This window comes from Scophthalmus maximus, chromosome 8, assembly GCF_022379125.1.
Source record: "Scophthalmus maximus strain ysfricsl-2021 chromosome 8, ASM2237912v1, whole genome shotgun sequence".
NCBI lineage: Eukaryota > Metazoa > Chordata > Actinopteri > Pleuronectiformes > Scophthalmidae > Scophthalmus > Scophthalmus maximus.
The window spans coordinates 9124309-9150922 of record NC_061522.1 but is presented as its reverse complement, the minus strand read 5'-3'; the positions used below and the strand labels follow the sequence as shown (position 1 = coordinate 9150922).

At 40.5% G+C, this 26614-nt stretch overlaps 2 protein-coding genes across 4 annotated transcripts in view; one reads left to right on the top strand and one right to left on the bottom strand.

The window, feature by feature from the left end:
- Positions 1 to 26: 26 nt before the first annotated feature.
- Positions 27 to 4492, bottom strand: ints12 (integrator complex subunit 12). Its single transcript, XM_035638550.2, has 7 exons — positions 4349 to 4492; positions 3198 to 3364; positions 2901 to 3059; positions 2337 to 2518; positions 2013 to 2172; positions 1744 to 1890; positions 27 to 805 (listed from the first exon to the last, which is right to left on the bottom strand). Exons 2-7 carry the CDS (start codon positions 3351 to 3353, stop codon positions 269 to 271), a joined length of 1341 nt encoding a protein of 446 aa, XP_035494443.1. The 5' UTR covers positions 3354 to 3364; positions 4349 to 4492; the 3' UTR covers positions 27 to 268.
- A 603-nt stretch (positions 4493 to 5095) lies between these two features.
- Positions 5096 to 26614, top strand: part of gstcd (glutathione S-transferase, C-terminal domain containing) — a 42044-nt gene continuing 20525 nt past the window's right edge. The window contains exons 1-5 of one of the 3 annotated variants that reach the window (XM_035636616.2): positions 5096 to 5228; positions 5849 to 6283; positions 7173 to 7631; positions 8924 to 9193; positions 12370 to 12463. In XM_035636616.2, coding sequence (XP_035492509.1) covers positions 5858 to 6283; positions 7173 to 7631; positions 8924 to 9193; positions 12370 to 12463 — 1249 coding nt within the window. In that variant the 5' untranslated portion in view covers positions 5096 to 5228; positions 5849 to 5857. The remainder of the gene's footprint in view (positions 5229 to 5848; positions 6284 to 7172; positions 7632 to 8923; positions 9194 to 12369; positions 12464 to 26614) is intronic. The other 2 variants (XM_035636617.2, XM_035636618.2) reach the window with 2 other exon arrangements.

Sequence of the window (26614 nt, the reverse complement as noted above, 5' to 3'; positions counted from 1 at the left end):
GGGAAAGCACACAGTCATTGACACAGGCAGTTTATAAGAGGATATTTAATGATGTTTGTTGATAAAAACAGACTTTATCAATGATTCGATTTGTTAGGGCAGAATGACGCACAGAGTCCAGCAGCATTTACACAAAGTAAGATTCAAGTATTTGACTGGATACTGTCAATCCATATACCGATGCCGTTGTAATACAAACAAATCTTTGCACTATTCTCGCACTTTGGAACAGTTTGTTTCCTGTTTCCTCAGATCTCTTCCTCTCTACTCATTTCTTCAGTTTCTTCTGTGCTGCTTTCTTTTTAACCAGTTGTAACCGTTTCATGGCGTTGAGCTGAGACTCTTGAGAAGTTGGCGCTTTCTCCCCTGGTGCGGCCTTTGACCCGTTCCCATTGTTCCCGTTCCCTCCCGCACTTGTCTGGGAGCTGCTCGGGGAGCCCCCACCAGAGGAGGCAGGGCTTTTCCCCTGGTTGTCACCACTCGATGAGCGGTTCAGCGGCTGCTTACCCAGAGTCAGGGGTGGAGGAGATTTCAGAGGCACCTGGCTGGAGCCGTTTCCGTTGCCCCCACCGGGTACCTTGGCACCCCCAAGTCCTGATTTTGCACCAACCAGCCCGGACAACCCTACGGGTTTCTGGCCAGGGGGAGCAGTCAAGGTCTTGTTGCTCCCGCTTGGGCCCGAGGGACCCAATTTGGAGCTGGGAGGAAGAGAAGAGCTCGTCTTGGCGCCGAACGCAGCCCAGCCTGTAAGGCCACTGCTGGAGGAGGAGCTACCACTGGTGGGATTCGCTGATGTTGTGGATGCCTGCATGTAATGAAAAAAACAGTCACCATAATCCTTATAATGCAACACAATACAAATTCCAACAGATTGTAACGAAGAAGACACCAGTACTTCTGGAGTCGAATACCAACAAAGGAATTTCAGTGTTAATCGTAGCAATTCCTTGAATAAAACCTGTGCACAACTGTGGATGTGACTGCATGACGAAACCAGCTCCATAAGGTTAAAATATCGAGACTGCTGCTCTTCCATCATGTGAAACCATCGCCTAGTCATTTTGTTCCAATGCTTTTGGTTATGATTTTGCTGTAGGACGAAGCTGTGACCAACCAGTTTTGTCTTCCGTTGTTACATGTGTTGGATAAAGTCACCATTAAGATTCCTTTCTAATTATTTTTAAAGCTTCAAGTCAACCTAAATTAACCAATTTTTTAATCCTTCCTTTATCGCAGTTTATCGCTTGCTTATCCGTCTAGCATGTTTATTAGCAGAGTTACCTGCAAGCTATGCAACTTGAGCAACACCTTTACTGAAAACAAACAAACAAAACTCCCATTCCCATTGCGGACGGTATTAACATAATCAAATCACTGACTGGAGGCAAAGTGTTTGTTTACTGTTAAAAAAACTTCACAGGGAATAAGTAAAAGTACTGGAAAGTTTTCAACCCATTCCCTCTGGAGAAATGACACAGCAGCAGAAGTCAGTGGTCTGATCCTTAGAGGTAAGTATATACTGCTCATTTTTCCTCTGCAGATATTTATGCAGTCTGCCTTTCAGAGGAGTTTTGCACAATGATAGTTTTGTAGATTTCTCTCACTTGCTACCAATAAAACAGGCAGAATCCTAGTTTTTGCTTGACTTGCAGTTGACAGTCCAACTTTCTACACATGATGAGCATTGATACATTTTGCATGCTTTTAAAGTCTCATACACTGCCATACTGAGTTGACACGCACCTTCACTTCTGTTCTTTTGAAGGCTTGGAAGGTGCTGGTTGTGTCAGGTTTGGTTTTAAGCTCCGTCCTTTTGACCAGCAGCGTGTCTTTTACAACGGGCGCCGACGATGCAGATGCAGGGGACGGCTTCTGTGGAGGTTTCTGGGCCTAGTGGATGAATACAAATAGATGTTTAACAGAGACAACTGGACCTGGTGACATGACCGAATATGAATTTAACCGATCACCTAGTTGGTGGTTGTGTGGGACAAATAATTAATTTTCCTCACCATTCGTTTCATTTGCCTGGTGCAGCGAACACAGTACCACACGAGCCGAGGGTCATTGACTTCCTTGTCTGTCACCTGGGGCTTGTGACAGTCCTGGTGGTACAGATTATGGCACTCTTGGCACTCAACCAACTGGTTCCCCATAGTGACTGTCATTTGTCTTAGGAAATAATAAAAAAAGAATGTAGAATCAAGCACGTCAAGTTAGTCACCAAGTTTAATTTTCTAAGCTTGAAGACTGAGTGAAAATATTCATAAATCTTCAGGGAAATGTGTTAACCTGAACCTTTCTATTTAATGTATTCACTGATAATGAGCATATACCTGCAAACCACACAGGCCAGGCCCATTTCCATGGCAAAGTCATCTGCGTTGGTCTCATCGTAGTCGTTAATGTTAGACAGGAGGTCATTGCTCTTCTGAACAGTAATTGGAGAAGAACGATTCTCCTGTTTCTCCAAACGAGGCTTTTTCGGCGGATCCACCTCAGCCAAGTCAACCCTAACCTGTGTGACAGCGAGAAAGAAAGACGTCATTTCAGAGAGTGACGTCAAACCATCAACATTTAGTTTCCATACTCATGGGTATACTCGTAGTCCTTTATGGAGTTATACATATGTGCTTCTTGCACTTCATGGAAAATCTCTGAAGTATGCTTCTTCTTCATGCAACTAGGTCTAACCTGAACAGGGTGGATCTGCTTAGTCTTACTTGCACAGTTTTGACTGTTTTGATAGTAACTCTGAACTGACAGATATGTGTAGTCTTACATTTGAACATGACTTAATGAGAAAGATTTGAAAAAAAAGAAGAAAATAATAATAAATATATATATATATATATATATATATATATATATATATATATATATATATACACACACAGTACCTTCTCAGGGGGTCTCTTCTCTGCCTCTTTTTTGCTTTTTTCCGAGCTCGATTTGCTACTGCCACTGCTGCTGCTGGACGATGAGGAACTCGAGGAGGACTTGGAGTCCTGTTTACTCAAGCTCAGTTTTGACACAGACACCTTGGACACCTCTATATCCTGAGTATAGACATTGTTAATGCAGAGTAATTAGCATTTGGTTAAATAAATCACAAACCAATGAAATTGAGAGAGGCAGTAACAATTTAGAAAAACCAAAAGGTGCAGCGCAAAAGAAATACGTGATGAAATCCTTACTTTTTGTAAAGAGCGGTAAGATGAGTCGCTTCCTCTCGAGAGGGACTCGTCTAATAAAGCTTTGAGTTTCTCAACCGAGTCTTTGCTCTTGGAGTGCAGGTAACTCAGGCCCTTCAGGAAGATGGGATCCAACTCCAAGCTGACAGGTCCCGCCATGGTGGCTCAAACTGGAAATCATAAAATAACGTCAGCTCATTAAGTTTCAGTTACAACTTCATACATTGCTGCGGCCCTTCCCAAACTATTCCGGCTAAACAAGTCGCTTATTTTATGATATTTCATAATATAATGAAAAGAAAAAGAAAAGCTGAACCTGCCTAATTGCCATCACAGTATTCAATTTGACTGACTTTAGACCTGACTCAGACGGACAAGACACAAGGAACAATTCACTGATTTGAAAAACAAAATGCCTTCTTCTTCTTTTTTGGTTTAATGGCGAGTGGCACTTAGCATTTAAGGTGCATTACCGCAATCTGCTATGTTCACCAACCCACCCCGCATACACTGAGATCATTTCTCACATCCTGCTACATCAGTTCATTAATGTTTAGAGAATTTGCTGCTGCCTTTACTACTAACTGTTTTGATTTTGTGTCCATTTTAGCATTCATGACTCCTGTAACCAGTCACTTCAAATCAGACCACACGTTGGCCTCTCTTGCTTATTCCTGCTGCTTTGCTTTGTTGCCCTTTATCAGTGTTTCCTGTTCCTCTAGTTTACCACCTTGACAGCTTATGCAGTTCCATTGATACACAGCCGTCGATTACAATTCTATTAGATGGAGATACGAAGTAGAAAGAGGGAAGACAAGGTTGGAGAGAAGTTGGACAAAGGAAATGAATGGAGGAAAAGACACTGCAGCAGACACCGACTGGTCATCGCGATGCTTCATTTACACTTTTAAATATATATTTATACATTTTCGTAGGTAGCACGATCCTCGGGGTTGAGGCCCGAGTGTCGTCACCCTCCCGATTCTGTCATTTGTTTTGAATTTTGAAATGAAAACAGGCCTAAGAAGTAAATGAATGTGGCTGCTCTGTGACACACGGAACACTGTGGCGGCGGCACAGTGGCTAAACTTACCTCTCCGCTCAGCTGCCTGTCAGTTATAAAACACAAACTCACGTATGTTTAGTTACATTACCTCACACTCCGCTCGTGGGAAGAAAAGCAATCTGTCTGGTAAGCCGGTATTTTCGATTTGATGAACAAATGACGGGGGTTGAGCAGCACTTCCTACAAGAGAAACCAGCCGGGACGGACGCTTCTCCTACCACCTGTGCAACCGTAAAATCTGCCCGGAATACACGCGAGCGGAACCTTTTGAAGACATCGGTTTCATGAGAAGAAATCTTCAATAACGTTCACATATTTGTATATTTATGTTATAAATATTACAATACACAATTTAATAATCATATAAAGTAACTAGACAATTTGATTAAGATATATGAAATTAGTAATGCATTTATTTTTATTGAAAGAAAATGTATATATTATGATAAGGGTAACTATATGAGCAATGAATTTTTACTGATAAAGATACAAATTATATCAAATAAAGTATAGATTTCAATCAATAAGGAAGCTGATTAATTATTAATTATAGATGAATTACTTGGGGAGAAGGGGTGAGATTACATAAGCACGTAAAGCAGCAAGTGTTGGACAGTTTATTTTTGCTTTACGCTGTTATTGTTTGTGAATATCACTCTTTTATATCTGTCTATCTTTGGTTGTTTTTTTTCTTCACATGTTGGGAATGAACACATTTCAATTCAATTCAATTCAATAAACACCACATTTCCATCAGTATCGATTCGTACGTTCTGATAGCAGACAGCTGGTGGCGCTGTGGAGCTATTTTAGCCTTGGCACAGGAGAAGGAGAAGAAGAAGAAGAAGAAGAAGAAGAAGAAGAAGCAGAAGCAGAAGCAGAAGCAGAAGAAGAAGAAGCAGACGCGCTGCCCCAGGAAGCGTGAACAAATATCGGCGTGGGTTTTTCCCGAACTCGCCGGTGTGCATGTGCGTGTTTCTAAAACTGCTGTGTGTTTCCGTTAACGTCTTCTAATGCGCCGGAACAAAAGACAATGCTTGAGCTAACACTTGCTAGCTGCCATCCGTTAAAAGACACCCGGCCACACATCCAAAGCTAATAACTCGTTAAAGGGATAGTTCGGTGATTTTGAAGTGGGGTTGTACGAGTTACTTATGCATAGTCAGTATGTCACCTTACGGAGGTGGTGATCGGCGATGACAAGTGGAAGTAGCGTCCCACTGCAGCAGAGGGGACAACCGAAAAACGTCCTTTTCGCCACCTAAAAATATATATATCTGTTCAGTTGTACGCTGAAGGACGTATTTTTTACACTGCTTCAGTTTTCCGCCAGACAGGCGTCTACGTTTGCACTTATATTCCAAGCGTACTTCGGCCATGTATTACTGCGCCAATTACTGCGTTTTTCGGTGGTCCCCTCTGCAACAGTGAGTCAGACTTACACTACTTCCACTTCTCCTCCAAACTCCGTTAAATGACATCACTGATCACCATCTCCATGAGGTAACATATTGACTATGCATAAGTAACTCATGCAACCCCACTGAACTATCCCTTTAACGTCCCTCTGTTTCTTTTTATTCTACAGGTTTTTAAAATGACGCACACGGTTGAAAAACAACAACAACAACAACCATCCCTCTTTTTAGGAGTGTGTTGCCAAAGTGAGGAGCCGCGTCTTCCGCTGCACTCCTCCATCGCCCTGTTTCTCCTGTCTTACTGCGAGTGCAAGTCCTTCAAAGTGTTCCTGGTCTCCGCCGCACCCGCCCGCTGCTCCCAGCGGCTGGAGAGTCAGCTGCCAGGGTCTCTGGAGGTGTCCGACACTCGGCTGGAGGATGTGCCCCCTTTGGTGAGGGGCTGCCGCCTGCCTGCCGTGCTGGACGAGACCGGGCAGCTGTGCAGGGCGGGACTGGCTGTGGTCCTGAGACACATCATCAACAAGACCCTAGAGGCCGAGCCGTCTCGAAACGATGTGCTGGCACTGCTGGGCTTCAAGAAGACCTGTCTGAAGGCCTGTGCCGAGGTGAGTGGAGGAGAAGCACAGACACAAATTGCCAAATGCACAGAAAAGCATGAAGGATTTCCACTGGGATTTACCATCAGTCATGGTGCCTTTTGATAACTTCCTCTGTATGCAAGGTGCAAAGGGAAGGGAGGGCAGATTTACAGGTCAAGACTTCAGCAACACGAGTCATATCAAGAACAACTTTAATTTGACACCTATACATTTTGGCTTTTTATTGAATCTTCAAGTGATGCTCAGAGTTTTGACTCAGCCAACCGTGTGCAAATGTAACCAGATTTATATGCACATTGCAGATTTTAATGTAATTAAATGTAAGTGACGCTGCGATCCGCGATATCCTAGATAGGATCTCAATCCGCAATATCCTAGAAAGGATCTCATAATGCTGCAGGTTCTCCTGAACTAAAGTCAACCAAGGTTCACCGACCATTTTCCCAGTGACCGTATTTGAGAAGGCAAATCTATAAGTTAACGCTGGTCATTTCAAAAGGTTCACAAATTTTCTCCTGCCTCCAATAATGAATGACAAACAAATGAGTTGAGTTACAATGGAACAAGTCCTGTGGAAATGTATAACTGCTTATGAACAGTACATCTAGCAAACGTCTTCGCAACCTTTTCTCAAAGTTTCTTAAAATTCAATACCGAAGTGACAGTTTTTTACGGGAAACGTTCAAGGAGATTATAAGGCATTTCCTATTCCTAACAAGGTTTTGGCCCACTCAACATAACCAGGTTTGATCAGACTGTTTTTTTGCAGCATGTTAATTAGGCTTTGGTCACAGGGTCATCAGTTTCAGACAACAGCGACTTTAATTTAAAGACTGTTGAATTTGACCTCAAAAATCTTTTTAGATCTATTTTCTTTTCCTATTGTCACCCTCAGGTGAGCAAGTGGACCAGGCTGTGTGAAACTGGCATTCCCTCTGCTGTAGAAGAACGCCTCCAAAATCCCAACAATCACTCTCAGCAGCTGCCTCTCTCCATCCTCACCCTGGAACAAAGGCTAGCGGAGCCTGTCAAAGTCCACAATGATGACAAAATACGGAGGCAGAAACTCCAAGAGCAGAGGCGGAATGGAAAGAATGAGTCCCCCAAAGGCCAAGGGGATGTGGACAAAGAGTCCGCACCTGGAGAGGCACCTCAGGCGGGCGATGGACTTGAGCTCAGGGCCGCTTTGGCGAAGCTGTCTGTGGAGTCAGTTCCAGCCGTGGCCACTAGAGAGAACTCTGAGATCAGGAAAGTGAAGACCACGGATCTCCCTCCGCTGGAGCATGTGTTTGCTGAAGGACTGTATTTCACTCTGACGGATGTGGTGCTGCTGCCATGCATCTATCAGTACCTGGTAAGAGCCTCAGAGTTTGAATTATGTTGGAGAGTGTTTACAATCATCATGAGCCCTTTTGGCTAAGCCTGTCCTGCTTTTATTACTGCTTCAATGCACAAATAAATGTCAAATGTTTTTTTAATTTTCCTATATTTCCAGTAGGTTTTCATTTTTTTGACACTACGATTTTTTACAACTCCGGCTGTGAGCAAAATGACCATTAATGTGCCACGAGCAATCCAGTGCAGCCTTACAACGCTTGCTATTTACTGACTATTTAATAATAATGCCTTTATAATGATGACTTGTCAAATTATGTGTGACTTTTGGTTTTGACACTCTAGTGCGGGTGAGCAGTCAGTAAATCCAGCCCCTTTCATTCCGTCCAGGCAGAATTGTAAGTTAAGAGGACTCACTGCATCACTCTTGGCACAGGTTTCGCTCTCAGAGGTGGTCTAGTCTGGAGCCACCTGGCAAGGAGTGATAACGGTGTGTGGGAGAGTTTCTATTCAAATGCAGCAGGTTGAAATGCATTTCAATGACTTTACTTTGGGAATGTGTTTCTCTCTGCAACCAGATCAAGAATCGGTGGGTTGTTGTAATGTTACCTAGAAATTTCCTATCTTCAAAAAAAACAAAAACTTTCAGCAGGACTTCAATAGCTCACAAGCGTTTTGGGAATAATCATTACTCATAATGATTGCATATTTTATAAGTAAATTTGGCCACAGCAAATTGAGGTGAGAGAGGATTAGTTAGTGGTGTTTTATTATTGATTAGGAATGCTGCGCTGTCTGGCAGTGAAGTGGACCTCGACCTCCGTTTCACCCTTCATCCCCCTCCCAGCGATTTCTCAACTGTGGGAATAAACCGAAGTTCTCACAATGAGGCTTTTAGTAGTCAGCTGTGCTCCAGTGGTTTACAGTTTCACACTCAGCCTAGCGTGTCTCCTCTTAACGGCCATCACTGTCCGCGACACATGGAACCACGACGGATCCTTTCCACTCCACCCACTCGCCATGCTGCAGAGTGCCCCTTCTCCCTCTCTGTGTCCCCCTCTCTGTTTCTTCTGTCCTGCACACACAGTCGCACACAGTGACACGGCCTCTCTGATCGTGTCTTCACCCTCCCCATCTGCCAATGCTGTTTTGATGCTTTTTTTCCTGCCTTTGTGTCCACCAGTGTGAGTGAATTTTGGTGGAACCTGACAATTTTGCTCCTTTGGAGATGACATCGGATGACTCGCATAATCGGTACTGATGTTTTTCTTTTCCTCTTCTCTCTTTCGTTCCTCTTATTGTCTTTGATAGTGTTCCCTCCAAGCCCACGCTGCGAGCACACTGCATCAGCTCCCCCACCTCCTGCGTTGGTACAGTCGTGTTCAAGAGGTACCTGGGGTCCTTCGGGCAGCCAAGGCTTGTGGGATGACTCTTTCCGTCCCACAAGTTCCCACGCCCAGACTCCCAGGGCTGTCAGCAGAGGAAAAGCCAACCAGCCCACTGGAGCAAGAAGACAACCCGGAGATGACCACACAGCTTCCTTTTGTTGGTGGCCCCAGGCCCACAATGACTAAACTTAAAGTAAATCATTACATTTCCTTTCTTATTTCTCTGTGCTCTCAGAACGTATTTGCTTTAATGCACACACACACATATATTTAGACTGTAAATTTAAGCTTCTGTCTCTTATTGTCCCATCACAGCACAGATTGTGTGTGTGTGTGTGTGTGTGTGTGTGTGTGTGTGTGGGGGGGTGGGGGGGGGGGGGGGGGGGGGGCGGTGTGGCACGCATGCGTCCGTCCAACTGGTTGTTAACCATTATGCCTATAATTTCACGCCTCCATTTTCTGCTGAATGTGCCTTCAGGAGTGTAGCTCTAAGTTAATGTTCTATCTTCTGGCTGACTTTCTTAATTGTTTAAATTTTTTGTCTCTGTGTCGGCGCTTAAGCGCTAAGTGCTTCCAGTCACAGGAATTGTATTTTAAGTGGGCTGTTTAATGCCTATTTGTAAATGCGAGTTTCTTCTCATAGAGGTGGTTTGTCTGACATATATTTTTATCAGTCAAGAAAATTTGCTTCCTAGAACAGTGTTTTACTGCCCTCAGTAAATTCACTCACTTCAGTATTCTCAGTGGATCCTGTTGCCAGTTACAATAGTGCAGACAGCGCACATTCAGCTTATCTGCATTTCAGGTGCAATAAAAAACAATGAATCCAGTCCAAAACAAAACAATGCTTTATAGCCAGACTAAGTAGTTTCTAGTAATGGCTGACCATACGCACACGTTTATAACTTTCATAGCCCCACAGCACACCAAATCATGCTCCTGCAACATTATTTGGACCAGCTCTTTTTCAGCAGGCGATAAACAAGCACAGCTGTTTAAAAGGAGACCGTCTCCTCGGCTCTGACTAACCTCTCACTGCTGAGCCTTTAGACTGCACGCTTGGCCTTGTCGCTCTGCTCTTTCAGCAAAGATATTTCTCTGATTTCCTGCTGGCTAAGTGTCTATAACAGTGTGATATAAAGTGACAGGAAGCGAACAAAGGGAGAGAGCAGGAGAGGAGAGAGTTTGATTGAGGCTGAGCTGAGTTAGCTGGGTGGTCAGGATGGGACGTGTCTGTCTTAAATGTGCCATGTTGCCGGATGAAATTCAGCGAGGCTGCCACAGATGTGCTCAAATGACAGTTTTCATGGCACGTTGAAATCAGACATTAGAACTGAGAGGAATGCGTGCACACACACACACACACACACACACACACACACACACACACACACACACACACACACACACACAGGGACACTCTCACACAATGGCCACCATTCTTTTTTTTCTCAGAGGGATTACAGGGATGGCTGCGTGTCGCCACCATCATGTCTGCAGTGCAGCTGTTATGTTGTCTTGGCTAAAGTGCCTGCGTGCGTGTGTTCACAGGCCTACATTTTGTGTGTGTGTGTGTGTGTCTGCCAAGGCAAATACGTTGTCTGACATGCTGACACGTGATCCATCTCTGCTACTAAATAGAGGCACCAGGCTCATCTCACTACATTATACAAAATATAAACAGGTCATAAAATCTGATGCACGCCAGTCAAAACTGCCTGCAGTGCACCGAGGTGTAGACACACAACCTGCAAACTAAATGTAAACAAAAGTGTAGCCACGACACAAGATAAATACAAGATTGTAACCTGTCTGCTATTACGCTCTACGTAATTGACAACTCTTACGGCTGATGATATTAGACAACAGTGTCTTAAGATTTCAGTAAAAATAGGTCCTGGATTTTCTGCTGGAAGAACAGGGAAGCCTGTGTTCCAGAAACTGGGATTACTGAAAGTCTGCGGCTGTTCCTGTGGAAACTGGTGCCCTGAAATCAACTAGCTACTGTATATGACAGGGTTTATACTATAATGTTTTGGCCATGGATCATCTCTCTCCCAGGCCAGTTGTTATTGTCTTGTGTCAGGTGAACAACAGAGTCAATTTTTTTACCAGGTAATGTGTCCACATTAACGCAGCTGTGGAACACCATGAAAATGTGACCTAGCCAACACAGATGTGATGCTGATCTTTTGGACCACACTGTTGTTACTTCCCCTTTGACATTACCCTTATGGGCAATCAACTCAATTTGAACTCCTGCTCCCGAGCTTGTATTCAGGCCATAACTCTCTCTAACCCTGTAAAATGCTGCCTTGATATATTATATTACTATGGCCATAAGTCATAAATATATAATTTTTTTTGAATTTGAACATTGTCTTGTACAAAGATTAGTTGTAATTAAGTGTAAACATGGGCTTTTAAATGTGCAACTATATTTTACTTGGTTCCATACGATGAATATCTCAGTAGAATTGGACTTGTAGTTGAATCAATAGCGATCATTGTGGACCATGGCAGAAGGCACATTGTGGCTTGGTGGGACATCTTAAAACTTAATCATTTGTTTCAATTAAATTAATTCTGGGTTTTCCCATAGCCCAGTTTTACTCAATCTACTTTATGAAATATACTTCATGTGCCTTCAATCCAGTGATCGAAAAACTTTTTTTCAAAGCCCCTCCATATCCATTGCATTACAAATCAATAGAGCAAATGTAAAAATGTGGGAACGTGTTTTCGACACTGAAGTCATTTCAACACGAAGTTTGCAGTACGACTTTACCTTTATGATCTGTTGCAGATGGTTGTAATCATGAAGTAATAGATAAAGATACATAATACTTGATCATCACAACAAGGAAATGCTTAAATAAGACATCGCAGTACTGTAGTTGTAAACAGTTTCAACAAGAAGTTATTTTCAATTACCACTATACCTCGGAAATATAATTTTTCTAAGCTACCAATAACTGCACCATTTCCCTTCTTCCCGTCTTCATATCCCGTCTCCCAAGTACCAATTTAAGTGTTTCAACCCACTTATCATTAAAGTGGAAGGCGAAAGTGCTTTACCTTGACTGCCTCTATATTTCTACGTTCCTCCAATATTTCTCAAGTGATTTGGACGTACAGGAATATGTACTGTACTGTTGAACCTTTCATCCGTTGAGAGAGTAATAAGTGCACAAGCTGGGGTTTTTCCTCAGGAATAGCTTCAGATCAGTGTGAGGAAGGTAAAAAAAAAAGGCCTTCAAGAGCAGCTTTTTTGGTTTGCTTCGTAACCAACATTTGGACCACAGAACCTCAAGGCTGTAGAGGGGTTTCTATGGTAACCCATGTCTGTGCTTCCGTTTCCTCCCTTAGGAAAAAGGCGTCGAGGCAGTCTTTGCTCCTCATCCTTGCCCTGCCTGGACTCTCCCATGGGACAACTTACCAGGAGCTATCAACCCCACTGAAGGTAAAGTGAAATCTCTGCCTTGTGGCTCTCCCCCCACTTTGGCTCCTTCATTCTTACCTCTTTGCCCTTGCACTCTTTCCTGTACTGCACTTTTTTAAGTTAATTTTTTATTTAAATTGCTCTTTGTTTCGTCCAGATACACCTCTTTCTATCTGCATTAAAACCTCCTGCGCTCCTTTTTTGTTTACCTCCCCCATCTCTTTATCTGTATGCCTCTACATCACTCCCTGCTCCTTCTCCCTTTCACCTTATTACTCGGCCAAAGTCAAAACAAATACTATGGATACTGTAAATGGAGCAAGAGTGAGGAATGTGCATAAATGTTTGCATAAAACCTTCCCTTACTGCTGTCGCCTGGTGAATTTCAGTGGCACCTTACCGCTCTCCAAAAGAAAATATTAGCCCGGACACGTGGAGGAGCTTTCTATCCAGCCTCAGCTGGATGCGTTTCCCCATGAGGCCCCTTAATGAATTTTAAAGTGCTTATCTCGATGTGTTATCCTCCTCCTGTTCTGGGTTGTGTGAAATAGGTCTTTGACAGAAACAGACCTAGCAAAACAGAAACACACAACCTTGCACACAGAGAAGGCACAAACAACTAATGTGCAACATCAAACTTGTGCAAATGCGTTAGTGGATACTAAGTGTAGTCAGAGCAATATTTAATCGGCAGTGCAGGGTTGTCGATTGCTGCCACAGGTGGAACTGGTGAAGCAGAGAAAGGAAATATACGTTTCTTTGTCTCTCAATCTTTTGTGCATTGTTTTTCTTCTCAATTGTTAGATGTTTGTCCAGCTGCTGTAATCAATCATTGTTATTTTAAGAAATGGAGGGGGTTGATAAAGACACATGCATATCATATATATGTACATCTGTGATGTGATCATCTGGTTATGAATTAATTTCTTGCGTCCTTTCATTTTCACCTATGGAAAAGTGTGACAAGCAGAACTTCATTGTCATTACTCATTTCCTCCACTTATTAGAGAACATCTTAAAATGGTATTATTCTAGGTATATGTGTGTGTGTGTGTGTGTGTACACACCCGGCACACAATAATCACAGTTACTTCACATGTACCCAAAAAATGAGACCATATAACCCAACAAAACAACTGCAGAGAAACGTCTGACCAGACAGGAATGACAGGTTTATGCTCCATCTCTTCAGACTTAATTTCAACTAGTAAGCATTTTTCTTTTCATTAACATTCACAACACATCACTGAGTGTCATTCTCTGATGGTGTGAATATTCCGCACATCGATCTAATATGACCCTTCAATCATTTTTACTTGCACTAGGGCGACAAATACAGTACAATTAGCAATATCAGGACATTGATGCATTAAAAAGACTGTAAAGTTAAAGTGCTGACTTTCAGTTTAAATTTGAGGATGTATGGACAGTGAAGGAATTGTAGCCTTTTTAATACACTTCTTTTGGGGAACAAAGTAATTTGATAAGTTAACACTTTAGTAGATATTTAGCATTTGTTGATAGTCATATATTGGCATGGCATCCATCCTCAGTTTGTACACAAGTTTAATGCACTTATTCAATCACTCTGGTTTTCAGATTAAGCACTCCATTTATTGGACTGAAGTATGGTGGCTGATGAGTCAAAACATATTTTGTGCTTGCATGTATGGAGGCTAGAGTCCTCCTGCCACGGAGTTCGCTTCCAACCCCGGCCCTTTGCTGCGTGTCTTCCCCACTCTCTACCCACTTCACGCTAACAGCTGTCCTGTCAATAAAGGCTTTAAAAAAAGGCCCCAAAAAATATCTTTAAAAAACAAAACATATTTTGTTACCTTGTCTGTACATATGGGATCCTTGTCCTAAAATTTAGTATAAAAATGGCTGTGAGTCTTAAGGAACGTGTCCCAATGTGGATGAGAACACTTTCAAAAACCAAAATATTGGCAGAGGAATTGGTAATGTATCTCTAACTGAAAGCCAGCACTAACCTGATATTCGCTGTTTCATTTCAAGTACAAAGTGCTGGATTAAGGCCAGAATGATGAAGAACACATCACTGTCCTCCTACTCTCTTACTGCACTGTAATAGTTTTAATTTTGACAGCCATTTGTTGCTGATGTCCACGGTAGAAACTTATCATCCGTCTCTATCCCAGAATCCTCTACTGTCATCTTAACAGAAGGGTTCTTGACTGTGTGGGCAGTGTGTCTATTCTGAGAGACTAGAGTTCAGCTATCCCACTTTTGTGCAACATTTATCATGGAACATAGCACTCCCCGTGATAAACGGTGCTGTTGATATCTACTTCTGCAGGATCTGGCTAGTAGGTAGGTAGCGCCTGAGTTTCAGTACTTGGTAATTAAAAAATAGCAGAGACGAAGGGGCAGCAAATTTCTCCTGAACTCCAGTGTGTGGGCTTTCCCATCTACCTGCTCTTACAGTATATACACAAATGGCATCGCACACGCCTACATGTACAGTACTACAGGGAAAATTGCAGCATTTCCCCCCTTATGTATGCATAATATTTCCATACCTGTAAAACTGTTATAACAGATGTCTTTGAAAGCTGTATTTTTATGTATTAGCTTATCTTTCCCATTTAAGTACATAAACAGTTCAGTCTGCCAGTATTTGGATAGTTTTTGCTCTGCACTCCAGAGCATTGGATTTAAAACTGAAACACTGACAGTAAGGTTAAAGTGTTCACATTCAGCTTTATTCTGAGGGTTTACATTCACATTCAATGAAACGTGTACATATTTGAGCTCTTTTTATTCATCACCACAAAGGGTAAAAAAGGTTATAATTTGCTTCAAGACCTCATGAAGCTGAAGTTCAGCACCTAAATATTGTAGTTGTGGAGATGCATTATTATGGTGTGGGGCCAAAACAATAGAACACATCACTGTCTTGATAACTTTCTGACTGCCCTTGTGGCTTTTTCACACCTGAAATTCCAGACCGAGGTTCATGTCTTTGCTACATTGTTTACATTTGACCAGGTTAGTTTTAGTTTCACATAGCAATTTAGGGAGCAAACTAAAGAATTTTGTATGAAATTTGTACATCCTGTCATCATCCCCTACTGTACGTGGGCTGTTTCTGCCTATACTTGATATTGATTGGTTTGTAGACGGGTGTGCTTCTGATGTCAGCGTTTTGTCAATTCGTTGGGTGGTAGTCCTTCCATTTGAATGGAGAAAAATGATGAACTGGTTCATGACGTTAATTTTGTTGCCGCTGTCACACCTATTGTCTAATGCTGTGTCAACTTCCTGTAATTGTTGTGAAACTATCAAAAAAAGAGTTTTCACACAGCAAACATCTGGACCGATTACACCTCTTTTGGTCTGTTGGTCCACCTGAGGCACCTTTCACACCTGTAAGTTTGGTTTGGACTAAATTGAAAAGTCAGGATGTCTGGACCAAACAAGGTAGGTATGAAGGCGCCCTTATATTTCTTTCAGACTTATCGAACATATCTTACTCTTCAAAACACATGTAAGATGAACACACAGTCATGCTCCTGCCTTATTTTTATATACCGCTCCTCAACTAATTAGCCTTCTGTGCTAACAGATCTTACACTCAGATGTTCAGGTATGTACAATGTATAGAGGAACAAAGGAAGCTCTGTGAATATGTAGAGGGCTGCTTCACTAAATGTGGTGAGGGCTGTCTGCAGACAGGTAAATAGCAATAATACAGGGGCCATTGTATAGAGCAGCCAATGTCTTGTCTGCAGCGGTTCACTTAATAGAGGGAGGGAAGGCAGGGAGTGAATAAAGCAGGCCACAATGATGGAGTGCGTGACAGTGGAAGATTGAGATAGGGGTGAGACTGCATGGAGAGAGACAGGGGTTATCAGGAGAAAACAAGGCAGGGGAAGAAGGGTGAACGAGACAATGAGGCATGCGAAAAGAGGGAGGGCGAGTGAGGAAACTGCATAGTTGTCATGCTTGAGACATGCTGTTATTAAGTCCTCCAGGCTTGTTTTGGTACAAGGAGATGGGATGGGTTTCCATGTCTTTGTCTTAGGTTACAGAAGTATGACAGATGCTGGAGTGAAAACCGGGTCCATTTGTCTCTGTCTCCCTGCTTCAACTGCAGCATAGATTTCACAAGATACACACGTGTGATTTTTTTTTTTTTCCCTTTTCTTCGATGTTCAAATTATATGAAGCCAAGAAAAAAGCTGGATACTCTACATTAACTTGTGGTTATTTGTAGAAATGCTATCCCAGTTATAATTCATTATTCCAGCATAAAATCCATGCTCTTGTTATGGGTAACTAGACTTGGGATATAAAGGGGCAAAATAAAACCTCAAAACCCATTGCAAAGCCAGTCAAGTATAATGTTTGACTTTATTCAAATATTCATAATTTGTCTTTCTACTGTATTGTACAACTATATTATTGAAATTTTAATTTACACGATTTCAACTCTCTTATTCCCCTCATCTAACATCAGGCTCTCTGTAGTGTATTGACTATGTGGTGAACTCTTATTGTAAATCATGATATTACTCAGCCTGTAGCATGGCAGCTAATGGTAGCTCTTATGGCGTTGATCTTTGCAGTAATAGCCATTCAACAATAGGAAGGCCATGCAGTGTAAAATGGCTTCACAGCATCCAGAGGAAACATTTAACAGAGCTGCTACCCCATCACATACATCGTCCTACACCACCATCTTATTTGTAATTTAAATCCCAATAGAAATGTTACCCTCACCAGAAGCCATGACCTATGCTTTTCACTGCCTTCCTCTTAATGAGTAGTTGAACATCTGTCATGCATCGTTTCCCGGCACCCTTCAGATATTCACCACAATAGTTTGCGATTCGGAACAGCTGTGTTTGTAAGATGGATCAAAGGGGGAATATCAACTGAGTAACAAATAACAGATATTTTATTATTTAGGTGGATATGTACTTTTTCTCCTGTGTTTTTAAAATCCTCTCCGTGACTTGGATTTAAATATGTTTTATCTCTGTTACATCCACAGCTTGGCTCTGTATAGTGGGCATGATTTCCCCTCAGGCATATCATCAAACTGTTATTGAACTTGGATGAAGATAATTGGCTATATTTGATTCAAGTCCAGATTTATGAAATTCCCATTACATTTTCTTAGAGTAGGGTAGATACATCGAATAGGCGCCTCAAGGACACTACGGTTTCTTTCAGCTGCGTGTAATGCTAGTGTGTTATCGTTTTCAAAAATAGAACTACAGTAGTTATTTCATTTTCCCACCTATTGAGAATTGCTTCCTTTATGTTTCACTAATGCCTGGCTCATCGCATATAGTGTTTCATCTGATTTTTATGTTTGTAAAGCATTTATAGACATAATACTCACTGCAAATTATTACATTCATAGTAGTTTGAATCTGATTCAATAGGAGAATAGAGTTAAAAACTGAACGTGGGGATCATGAAGATCTGGATCCAAATATGTGTATTTTTCTGTATTTCAGGCAGGAGTTCCACTCTAATAAACTTCTCATCATATGTTAGTCAAGTCAAGATTCAAATCTGCTCTAATCAATACTTTTGTATTAACAATTAAGTGTTCAGGTAATCTGCTTTTTCCGTCAGCTCGGTGGAGCCCTTTAGCCCATGATCTCAGTGAAGCATTTAGCAGCTTAAAAGCCAGATTTCCCTAAGGGGTTGCTGGGGACCAAATAAGGGCTAAAAGGAGAGTGGATGTTGCACTTGGATTTGCCAACATGCAACTGTTCGTCAACACATCCACTGTAACATCTTTATGAGGCGATAATATGTCAGTGTTTTGTTTACAGACAGTTGTTTTGCTACGAAGTAGCAAAAAAAATATAATGAATGAAATAACACAAAAACAAGCAGATGAGTAAATACACCTTAATTACCAAAGGTGTTGTTGTATTGAACTTATATTTTTGGTTCTTTTGAGATAATTGAATATAAAAAGAAATGATGAATTATTTTACATAGTGTAGGTGCTGTATGTCTAGGGGATGTATAAAGATCAGATCCATCCATTTCAATCACCTCCAGCATTGTGTGCAGAATAATTAGATTACATTTTATCTTTCTAAATCCAAGGTAAACCTCAAGGTGAAATCTCTTAAGCTACAATAGACTTCACTCATTCATTAAAATAGATTCATCCTCGTAAATCAATGTACTTGTGGGAGGAAAGCAAATATGCACCCAAAGCAAACGTGCATTGTTTACTTTACCACGTGTGGTAAAACTGAACACAAATAGATTCCTCTTTCTCACCTGTGGAACTTTTGCACTACACTTCAGTCATCCAACTGAATTGGAGTCTGTGTATGTGGTTGTGTTTTCATGTCTAGCTGTCAGGCTGAATGGAGCACTGCTGAGAGAAGCAACATGCACAGCAGAAACACTCTCACATACACAACTGAAAAGAGAAACCGTTTACACCTAGTTTCGACACATACACGAGAAACCAAACTGATTCACATACAAAAAAAAACAGATACACTCACATTTGCGTCTGAAAAGCTTTCATAAAAAACTTTTACATACATTACTGTAATGCTTTCATGCTGATAAAATGTGATCATTTACTCAATAGATTTTTTTTTATCTTACAATCTACACAATGCTCTAGGGAAAAAAGTTTTTCAATCTAGTATGTAAATGAGTTTGATATGTGTTTATGCATATTAATTCTGAATACTGTCCCTCTCATACTACTGCCTGACCAATAAGGATTTTTGGGGGCTGGTGTTGGTAAAACATTTCTGATTCAGATATATCTGACAAAATATATGTTTGAAAAAATTGTCAATGATTCCTTCGATATCACTATCAAACACTTGTGACAAAGAAATTCTAATGGGGCTTGATATTTTGCAGTTGAACAATTAACTTTATTATGAATAACTATAAATAAAAAGAAAACATGAATACAACCAAATCTATAGAGCTCAAAAATAATATAAAAAAGAAACAAGTTGTTTTACATAAAATGTAAACACAAACAAACAAAACATCTTTTCTGCATTGTGTATTCTGTAAAATAAAAGTTTTCATATCAGTGAATATCGGCAAACAAAAGTGCCGATACCAATACAGGCTCATATCTGCCGTTTTTTATCGGTGAACCGATAAACCTGGTTGGACTCTTCCTCATATTATGGCAATTTCTTATTTTGGCCGGTAGAAATATGCATATCTGGTGGACTTTTTCATCTACCAGTTACCTTGGCCAGTGTGTCAAAGAGTTAATTTTGGACCCTGACTCCGACATCAGTATCCTTCAAATGGTTTTACAAAATTTGATAGCAGTTCAAACAGCAGTTGTTGTGATTGTATTTTTAGCCTGGACCAAAATGGTGGACGAATCTGATATTGCTATACTTCTAGCATGGCTAAAAGTTGTGTTTAAAAGTGTGTTTGCCTTCAAGGAAAGGTGTGTGTTTATATGTTCTGTACTTAGCGCTGTCAGTACATGTGTAATTAAGGTAAAATTGCCTGTTATTAAAACCAGAGATGAAAGAGCATACATAAAACACATCAATGTGATTTATAAAATGTTGTAATTGAGCGCTGGCGATGGTATGTGTTTGTACTATGTGCTAGCATTAGGTTAACACCTCAGTCCCTTGGGCTTCAGCTCCACACAGCAGGCTGTGACTCCCAAATCACTACTCTCATTCTCAATTAATTGAACTCATTAGAGCCTTTAAATTGAAGATTTAAAGATGCGCAATAAACATGGGACCAAGCACAACAGGCAGCCAGCTTTGTTCCTCCCAATTAGAGGGATAATTGGCACTTTATTTCTACAATTCAAGTTCAAACACATCTAGACTCCCTGGAGGCTTACCACAGACTTTCACTATTTGCAGTGATGTTTGAGTTGTGCCCATTTAAATGCAGAGCCACTGGCTGCCTTCATGATGAGCTCTTTGCAAATGTCATATCATGAATATTAATTTGCCTCCTTAGTTTTGTTTTGTTCAATAATCTCTGGTGAGGCAATGCGGTGTGAGTATGAAGCGAGGACATAGTCGCCTAACCCTCGGCCAGCTTTCAGTGGGTTTTGGATTACATAGTGTTTCTTACGGCATTTCATTTGTCTCCTAATTAATGACTTATTAGTGTTTTCAGCCTTGACCAGAATGTAAAACCAAATCCTTTCTCTAGAGCCCTTTCCTTTGGAGCACAGCTAACATGCTTTATTGTAATCGTGTACGTTTGGAATTCAACAATGGCATTTTGAATGATACAAAATTTACAATTGCAAAATTTAATGAATAGAATCTCATGAAGTACATGAAATTTCTTTTAATAAATTCTATTGTTTTACAGTCAGACCCTTTACATAATGCTTAACTAAACTTGGTGCCATTTAAAACGCACAGATCTCCAAATGATGCGTATTTCAACCAAACATTTAAACAAAAAAAACAGACTAACTATGGAAGTGAACATGTCTGTGTGTTTCATAGCTCTAGGATTATTAGTCACTGCACAATTTTATGTGCATTGCATCTGGAGTCTTCTGAGGATCTGGCATTACAAATATGGTGTGTGTTCTCCATGTGCATCGCAACAACACGGTTTAGCGTAGACTATATCAGGCGGGTAATTCTCGCCAGTGGGATCCTATCCCGCTTAATTACATGCCGCCAACATTTCGCCAGCTGGCCACCAGCTGTGGTGATTCCTGGCTGTCTCAGTCACGTCCTATCAATGAGAGATCCAGTGACTCTCTCACAAGCGACTCATTGAGCAGTGATGAGCTCCCCTCCGACGCGTGACTTCACTACAGCCTGTAAAAAGCCCATAGTATGTTGTCTTTGCTGGTCTGAAAGCCTTGGCATACTGTATTTTCGTCTTCACTTCTTGTGGATGTCATGTTAACTTTAAATGGGCGTGGAGCCACACCCCAAATTTTAACTCTGGGATCAGGGCTAGTCCTTCATTCTAAGGAATAAGCGATATATACAGAAACAACCAGTCTAGAATGTGAGTCGCTGGAACAATAACGTGAGCAATAAGTGTTTTTGTCAAAATTATTTCACAGAAATTTTGCATTGTTAATCCTGTCTAGTATTAAAGTATTCTCTCATCAATGACAGTAATGAATGAATGTCATCTTGGTCTGCAGCAAACTAGGTATTTTCACATTTAATTCATAAATACAGTGAAGGCTAACGACCACTTGCATTATGCAGTTTGAAGTGAAATACAGAGATGGCATTAATTCAAATAAAGTCTTTGTAAAGATTCCAAATGAAAGTGGACAGATGCAGATCTGCATTTTCAAATAAATGAAAGCCACATCATGATTTGATGAATCATTTCTTCTGCAGTGTCTTGAAAGAGATTAGTAATTCAAATTACTAACTCAAAGTAAAACGTAGTAATATGTTTTTCCATTTGGAAAAATTTCATTTGCACAATTTATGGCTCAGCATATTATGTAATACCTGTCCACAGGCTGTTGTCAATTGCCAGAGATACTTAACAGAACAGATCTGAGTAATATTTTTCCTTTCTTTTTTAATGTTGTCTCTGTCTGTCTTTTTCTGTCCTCTTCCTTTGCCTTCCTGCCATGAATTCTCATTCTATTTCTAACCTCTTAACTATTTCACTTTCCTCTACAAATTCAGATGGCAAGAATTCCTTTGACATGAAGAGAATATTTTAAAATGTATTACTTTATACTTCTGACAATAACTTTACTATAGTCCCTAATTTTGTCTCCAGAATTATCATCATGTTCTGTATCTGGTGACGACTCTAATAGATGATGTGTCATATTTGGTTTCTGTGAGATGCACTTCTGTTGTATGAGAGACCTTCCCCAGTGCTCACATGTAATTTGGTTCAAAATAAGGCTGCGTGTGGACTTTGGCATGTATGTCTTCTGTGTTCTTTCTTTTCTCTTCATGTTTTTTTTAGCCCCACATGGTGTTGGCTTTCACTACTATAGGGGTGAGTTGTCATTTGTGTGTGGGTGTGATTTAGTGTTTTGTCTATTCGACAATAAACATAACCCCCCCTAAACTGGCAAATGGCTTTTATATGTTAAGTTGTACATATTTGCCCTTTTTTTCAAAATATGTCAAATAACGGAGTCTGTTTGACTTAAAGTTTGTGATAATTGTTAAGAAAGAGCCAAGATTTGGGACAACTGAGAAACATTAGCTTGCATGGAGTGTTTATCTGGCGTGCAGGTGGCGCAGTAAGACATAATGACTCATCTCAATCATGCTCTAATTATCCAAAGGCCACATGTAGTGTTTGTGTCCAATTGCCATCCCTTGATTCACGTCCAAATTTCTTAAATAAGAATGTTTGTGGAGTGCCAAGGCATTTGAAGACATAATAAGGAATTAGATACACATTGAGTGTTAGAGTGTACTTTCTCTCACAAATGTAAAAGGCCTATTTCAGAACACATTAGAGGGATAATGATCTGCAATCTGTCAAGAAAGGGTAAGTGTTGAAAACTTTCCTTTCAAACACCAGGGGTCTACTTCTGCAGTGACATTATAAGCTTATTCCTCAGAGCTGAAGTGAGACTCCCTTAATTTTTTTCTCAATCGCGGGACCGTGGTCTTGGCAACCCAACATTTCAAAGGAAAACCAGGAGCAGTAGGAACCAGCTGGCTCGAGTCTAGACAGCCTTTATTTATCCCTAACTTGGCACTGCAAGGCTAGGCCTGAAAAGCCACACTGGAAGAGTTTACAAAGGTGGCAGGCCAATAGACGTTGACATGACCCGCCGCAAATGTCAGCGTTGTGCCACTTACTCCCTGACTTTGACAGCTCTGGCGGAGTACAGAGAGCGATGGATGAAAGGGGGAGAGTGTTCAACGAATGAAAACAAGCCACTTAGTTCGAAAAAGAGACGGTAGGGCGAAGGTTTTCTGGGGGACATAACAGTGAGTGCATTTCAATATTTGACTTTATTTTTAGAAAACATCTATTCTCTTTACATGGTTATTATTTTTCCTTTTAAATATTTTAGTGTTTTGAATTTTACAGATGCAGAAAACAGCCAAACAATAAAACTTTCAAAGAGAACAGAGTGCTTAAAAGTGCTGTGGGCTACAGCTTACAATTAATATATTGCATTGGATTCTTTCATGCTACATTCCTCACACCAAAAAATGAGAATGAAATATTTTCTGTCACTTAGCTACATGAATTAAATCACTGAACATTTTAGCTCCATTATATTTTAATTCACTTGTTGGTGATTGTCCATGGCGTTTCTCACCTATAAAATGTGCTTGGATATGTATTTACTTATTACCCAAATTATAATTTCCTTGTTTACTTTGCCTCAGGCACTGCAAGGTTCTGTGACATAAATTTAATCTTCCCTCAATGCAGTAAAAATGCATCCACAACACAGACCCCTCGTTCTTTCCCCCATTTGTCTTCTTTCAGCATTACTGGTTGAGGTAGATGGTTCTGCTCAATGATTATTCCTTTTAAAAGGGATACATTTTTTTCTCCCCACTGTCACCAGCTGTTTGCTCAATGTGGTAACTTATGTGTTTCTCTCTATAATATCTTGACCTCAAAGTGCCTTGAGATAATTTATGAAATTGACATCTTCAAGCAATCAAAAATTTAAACACCAAGAGCTGTAACGTATATGCAGCACTTTAGGTTGCACTGACAACAGTTTTGGAAGAGATAAAGTAAAGACAGTCAAGCAAGTAAAAATGAGGCCTTGCAGCCTCAATAATACATTACAGCATCCTTACTCTTACTCTCCCCTACCTCTGTTCAAGTTCCTTAGCTGATAATGGCAATACCATTTTGTTTTTTAAATGTGTGCTATCTTGTGTTCAGTAATGCATCTTACAACAGGGTAAAATCCGTATAGTAACATGAGCATTTTGGTCAAACTTGAGGCCATGTGCAGCCAATCTTGTTTGGTTGTTTGTTGGTATGTAGACACACTTTTACTTTAGTGTAAAATCCATTTTGTGATGCAAAATGTTGTGCTTTCCTTTTGGGAATTGTCCACCGATGTGTCAGCTTGCAGGCAGCCTCGGGTCATTTGTTTCTTACATGTGCTGAGCTGTGAATGTGTTGGTCGGGATCAGTGCATTTCTGTCATTTGAATCATTTAACAGCCACAATATTTTTCTGCGGGTGGCAAGATTCCCTGACAGGATAGATTGATTCCAAGCTCCCCAAGTTTTAAGGCAGAGGAGTGAAATGTTCTTTTTGCCACATCCACTTCAAACAGTGCTGTGAACAGCACTCGAGACAAACTGCAAGTCATCACTTAGCCTGCACAGTGAACTGTAGCCAAAAGAAGTGAGATTGCTCTGTTTGCAGTTGGCAAACGTGCCAAAATGAAAATGTCAAAAATGTCCTTGCCCAAAAAATACTATATTTACTTTGGCTATCTTTTGTCAGCCTTCTAAAAGATTTTCATGAAATAATTTACAGTTTAAAGCATGTACAGTATATTCCATTAATATAAATATTGTTCACATGAAAAATACTCAATGAGAAGACAGTTCTGCTGCCATGATGAATGCATGTAGGGTTGGAAAGGTGCTCAGTTTCTTTCTTTTTTTCCATTGGTAATTTTTACAAGACAAATGATCTTAAACTATGTTAAAAGGCTGAAGATGGTCTCTACAAATCAGTATTTGACACTTAAATACATTTATATTTTAGATTTCTCCATTGATGAGTCCTGGAAACATCATTATTACATTTTTTTGTTGAAAATTTGACAAGTTGTGAGTTTTTTGTTGCTGTCTTTGTTTCCAGTGTTGTCTTTTGTTCATTAACAGATATCTCAAAAGATTTCTTTGGAAGAACGGCTCCACTCAGCTGTGAATGATTAAATTAAGTGCCGCATTATCTCCTGTAGTCAGTATCAAATTACATAATTAATGAGTATACAAATCAATTCCCTTCTCGTAAGTGATATAGACGGGTCCCAAATAGATTAAACTTACACCTGGATAATATTCAGAAAAATTAACAAGTCTTAGTTTTGTCGATTATGAATCGATTATTGAAATAGACATAGCTGAGTTATTGACAAACCATTTCAGCTCTACCGGTGCATGTTTAGATTCGAGGTGTGGCAGATTACGCTCAGTTAAAGTGTTGATGTGATGCTTTGTCCATGTGTCAAAGAAAAGTTAGTAATTGGGTGTCTTTGGAAGAACAAAATTGATGTCTCAGTTTGCTTCTATGCCCATTTGGAAACAAAACAGTGCAGACAAATTATGTATGTGCTGTGACCTGTGAGAGGGACCATAGGAGTTCCATAATTATGCAGACCTCTTGCCTACAGCTACGTCTGGTCATGTTTTGACAGACATTCCAAAGCTGCTGACAGATGCACAATGAGAAGTTTTTTCTTGTCATCACTGTCTTGTGCAAATACATTGAAAAAATTCAGTAATTGCTGCTGTGAAGGGACAGTTTCTTCTTCTGCTTACAACCTGACAACAATTAAACTTTCAGCCTTGTAAATGTCTTTTTTTTATCATTCAAGCCAACTTCAGGAAGATTATATATTTATTTGTCGCTCAGTATCCGGCTGTATGGCTTCAAACTTTTCTGAATACCTCACAGCACAATTGCAATTGTGCTGTTTGCTGTTGTAGCTTTTGGGATTGTTCCCCAGAATATCTACACTGCCAGAAAGGCATTTTGAATTCAGATTTCTCTTCTCCTCCCATCAACACTGCCAAAGCTGATATTCTCATCCTTAGGTCCATTGACTCCAGCTTTTCTGCAGCAGTGAATCAAAGTTCCATATATTGTGAATTTCAGAGAAGACATTGCAAGTTGCAATGGCTGCTATTATGCAGCAATTGTCTGCTTTCCTTCCAATCTCCCTCTGACCATACTTTCACATATCTGTGAGCAGCAGCTACACATGCACAAATCAGCACACTACACCGAATTAGAAAAAAACGTTAACGTCAAGACTTGTTGTGTAAGGCTTTGTGTTCCTTGGGAGGATTGCCTTGCTTATTCTCTGTTGTTTTGAAGGTATTCCAAGAATCTGTTGAGAAAATGCTCTACTTAAATAGGAGGGGCCCTGCATGTGTTCTGACAGGCTACAGCAAAAGTGTGATTAGCTGTGTGTAATTGGAGTTTTAATTAGCTAAGTGACACATGTTATACATGAACACA